The sequence below is a fragment of the Carlito syrichta genome, unplaced genomic scaffold (genome assembly GCF_000164805.1).
Source record: "Carlito syrichta isolate Samal-C Ts95f unplaced genomic scaffold, Tarsius_syrichta-2.0.1 Scaffold289848, whole genome shotgun sequence".
NCBI lineage: Eukaryota > Metazoa > Chordata > Mammalia > Primates > Tarsiidae > Carlito > Carlito syrichta.
Window position 1 is genome coordinate 9,072 of NW_007233944.1, and position 4,350 is coordinate 13,421.

General features: G+C 56.8%; 1 protein-coding gene across 1 annotated transcript in view; it reads left to right on the forward strand.

Moving 5' to 3' along the window:
• LOC103256523 (bone morphogenetic protein 8B-like) overlaps nucleotides 1-3,383 on the forward strand; it is a 10,325-nt gene extending 6,942 nt beyond the window's left edge. Inside the window, exon 8 of the mRNA XM_021710565.1 lies at nucleotides 3,234-3,383. Within this exon, the coding sequence (XP_021566240.1) occupies nucleotides 3,234-3,383 (150 nt within the window). The remainder of the gene's footprint in view (nucleotides 1-3,233) is intronic.
• The last annotated feature ends 967 nt before the right edge of the window (nucleotides 3,384-4,350 follow it).

The following is a 4,350-nucleotide window of genomic DNA, read 5'->3' on the forward strand; positions in this document are numbered from 1 at the left end:
CTCAGGGGTGATGGCAGGATGTGTGGGGTGGCCCAGCCCAGCCACCCTTTATGCGTGTGGGTCTCAGGGCCGCAGGGGAGGGAGGTGCACCCAGGTGATTGCACTGCGCCCCCCAGGACTGTCCCTTCTGTCCCTGCCCCAGCCTCAGCCCAGGTCCTCAGCGGCTCAACTAAACAGTCAGGACAGGCGCCCTCTAGGGGAGGCTGTGGGTGATCACGGAAGGAAACCCACCCTCAAGAGATGTGTCCTGTGAGGAAGACAGAGGGCCCCCAATGGAGGGAGACTGGGTAGGGCTCTCTGCACAAGGAAGGGCCATGTCAGGAGCTGGAGGGAGAATGTTCCGGGGAGAAGGAGCAAGTGCAAGGCCCGGAGACAGGAGCAAGCTTGGTGGTTCAGGGCCCGCAGCAGGAGTGGGGTGCCACGTGCAGTGAGGGAAGAGACACTGGAGGGAGGTCACGCTGGGGGTGGGCAGGGCCGCCTCCCCTAGGGCCTGGGAGCCCCTAGAGAGGAGGGTGGATTTATTTTTAGTAGAAGTCTCACTCTGTTGCCCAGGCTGGAGTGCATTGGCACGCTCATGGACACCACAGCTTCTACTTGCTGGGCTCAGGCAATCCTTCTGCCTCAGCCTTCCAAGTAGCTGGAACTACAGGCACACACTACCACACCTGGCTTATTTTTTGATTTATTGTAGAGACGAGATCTCACCAAGTTGCCCAGGCTGGTGTCGAAGCCCTGAGCTCAGGCAATCCTCTCACCTCAGCCTCCCAAAGTGCTGGGATTACGGGCTTGAGCCACCACCCCTGGCCAAGAAGAGAGTGGATTTTATTCCAAGTAAACCACGAAGCTGTTGGAGTGTTTTGGCAAAGCATTATCCTGATCTGCACCACCCTCCAGGAGTACCTCTCTGGCTGCTGGCGGGGATAGGCCGCAGGGGTGGAGTGCAGAGGAGGCAGGGGAATGAGCGAGGGGTGCTGTGCTCACCGGGAGAGGTGATGGCAGCTGGGACCAGGAGGCCAGGAGGGTGGTCCAGGTACGTAGTGGTGGAGGTTGAGCCTGAGGTCGATTCAGGGGAGGAGTGAGGGGAGGATTGAACTGGATTAGGGGATTGAGTCAGGGCCAGATGTTGTTGGCAGGGTTGGGGTAAATCAGTAGTTCTGCTCCAGGCCCTGTTAGATCCTGAGTGGAGAAGGCAAGTGGGCAGCAGGACCCGCAGCATGGCGTTCAGGGAGACTCCCAGCTTATGCTGGGAAGCTGAGAGATGCAGGCATTGGAGGGTCTCAAGTGTTGGGGATAGATAAGGTCTCTGGGGAGAAGGAGCCAGCACACAGGAGGTGGCCAAGGCCCAGGCTCCAGAGGCCACAGTGTGGGAGGGGAGCCTACTGTGGTCCTGAGGGCCAAGAGAAGTGGGGCCTCCAGGTTCCCCCTGAAGGGTCACTGTTTGCACAGCAGCCTAAGGAATCTTAAGGCACAACCTCATCCCCAGGAGGAAGTCTGAGTCTGGGGCTGCGACACGGGGCCCCTCATTTGCTGCCCTCCCCTCCGATCGCATACCCCTGCCACATGTCCTTCCCTGGGCATAGCTGATCACCATGGCTCCTGCTCCAGGACACTGAGGGCCTGCCCTTAAGACTGTTCCAGTCTGGTGTGTCCTGGCTGTTCACCAAAATGTTCCCATTCCCCATCCACTCCCCACTGAGGCTGTGAGTGCAGGAACTGTGTCTGGGTGATTTTGTGCTCCCTTTCCTGGCAGGGCTGGCACAGGCACCTGCCAAGATATGTCTTTGTTAGAAATGAGGAAAGCAGGATTCTACCTGTTTGGCAGAGGAAACAGAGGCCCCCAGATGTGAGATCTGGACCCCGCCACGCACAGCTTGCAAGGACCAGAGCAGTGATATGGTTTCCCACATGGCATGAGGCACACGAAGGAATCGAATGCACAGTGTGTTAGTCTCCACACATCAACCTGTCGAGTGCCAATGGAATAAAAGGCCATGTCTCCTTTCGTCACCCATCAGCTAAGGCTCAGGTCTATGGAGGGGAGAGGAGGAATGGTAGTGTCCCTGTGGTGCCTGGCTTCTCTCTCCAGTGTTTCAACTTCAACTTCTCATCTCCAGCCACTTAGGGCCTCATAGTGTGATGTTTCCTGGTTTCTCTCAGGTGGGCATATGAATGGCAGGTAGGGGAGCAGCCACCCCCAGGTCCCTGTCTGGCTGTATGGCTCTACCAGGGCCTCAGCTTTCCCCGGCAGGCCTCAGTGAGGCTGCTGGTTCTAGGCCAGCCCAGTGCCTGTGAATGGGCCTGCCCAGCAGAATGGCTCACAGCTGGGCTTCAGGGCAAAGGCTGGGAGAAGGGAGACAGGTGCCCAGAGTGCTTTCTCCAGGTCCTGCCTAGCAGCATCTGGGAGGTCTTAAAGGCCCTAGGTCAGCCGAGTCGCCAGAACACACACCAGCAGGAGCAGGCCCCTTTTTCTCTGGCCTCCCTCACAGGCTGTGGGGCCATCCTTCAGGGTCCTTTTCTGTGGGGCCATGGGAGGAGTTCAGTATAAACTGCAGTTCCTCCACCCAGTTCCGGGAGAAATATTTTTATGGTGGCTGAAAATAGTTAGCTCACTCAATCAGGCTCTTGTTCGTGGGCAAAAACTGTTTTAGAGAGGGCAGAAGGGTACCGGCACCTGGGTCGAGTCCTGCCATGCCGTCGGATGGTCTTGTGCCTCTGGACATGTCATGTGGCCTCTATGCCGTTTCTTTGTCTGCAAATAATAATGCTTGTCATAGAAATTGTTATGAGGATGAAACCCCTCTGGGGTGAGCCTAGAGCTCTAGGTTTCATCTATTTGTTCATGCACATTCCCTGGTTCATGGTCTAGAGAGGAAACAGGCCCATAGACAGCTAGTGATGACAAGACCCAATGGGGATATTGAGAAGAATGTGGAGGTGGAGGAGCCCCCAGAGGAGGTGGTGCCAAGAAGGCACCCCAGGGGGCTAGGAGAGACAGGGGCAGGAGTATGGAGCCTAAAAGGTCATGCTAAGTACCTAGGCTGGTCCTGAGGCTGGTGGGTGGGGACAGATGTGCTCACTGAAACCTGCCGGGCTACAAAGACCTCTGGTGGGCTGAGCAGGCTGAGACCGGCAAGACAGGCTGGGCTGGGAGTGGGGCGCTGGGACCAGGCTGTGTGGGTCCTTGGAGGAGGTCACTGGGCTCATGCCTCTGCCTGCGCCCCCTCTCTGGCCAGGTGCACCTGATGAAGCCAGACGCAGTCCCCAAGGCATGCTGTGCACCCACCAAGCTAAGCGCCACCTCCGTGCTCTACTATGACAGCAGCAACAACGTCATCCTGCGCAAGCACCGCAACATGGTGGTCAAGGCCTGTGGCTGCCACTGAGGCCCTGCCAGCCTGTCCCTGCTGCAGCCATCCCTTCTCATTCAGGACAGGCCCCTCTCCAGAGGCAGAAAATCCTCAATTGCAGTCACAGCTCAGGCAGGGGTGGGAGAAGGACATCACTTGCCCTGCCCACTTCCTGTCAGGTTTCTGGTTCTTTCCAGGACCCTCCGTGCCCCTCCCCTGGGGTTTGTGGTAGACTGTCACCTCACCCGACCCTTAGGAGGCCTAATTCACACAGCAGCCTTGAAGTTGGTGCTGATTGTACTGTCTGGGGTCAGACAGAAGTCCTATCTTAGGACCTGTCTGTGGCCATCCCTGGTCCAGACTGTGGCCAACCCTGGATGGTCTGAGGTTGGCTGACCCAGGCTTTGCACCATTCACCACAGGGTTTGGGTGTGGACACAGCTCTGCCCCTTCCCAGGTATAACACTTGGGCATTGGGATGAGGCATAAATAGACATGAACATGTCCTCAGTACGTGAATTATTGGATTCCTCTAACTTGGTCCATGGGTACAGTTAGCAAACAAAAAAGAACAAGCTATATGAGCCCCGTGACCTAAGGTTGGAGCTGGTAGGAACATTTTAGGGCATGTGTCTTCCCCTGCCCTGGGCCTGTCTCTTCTGCTTGAGAAAGAGGTGTGACACTCCCCAGAGAAGCAAAGAACCTTGGGAGCTCCCAGTACCCTCAACCATCTCCACCATCTGGAACTCAGTACTGAGACAAAGTTAACTCCTAGCAGTAACAAGGACAGTGGCTGCAACGTGTGATCCAGGCTGGCATAGAGCAGATGCTATCATGGCCTACCCCCTTGCCCATGGCCAATATCAGCAATCAACCTGCACACCTTTCCCACTGAACTTGGGCAGGTCCTCAGGAGCTTCACACAGAACTGCAGACAGCCACCACCAGTCATCCAGAGTCAACATGAACTCAGTTTCCCCCTCCTTCCCCGCTGAAGAGCAAT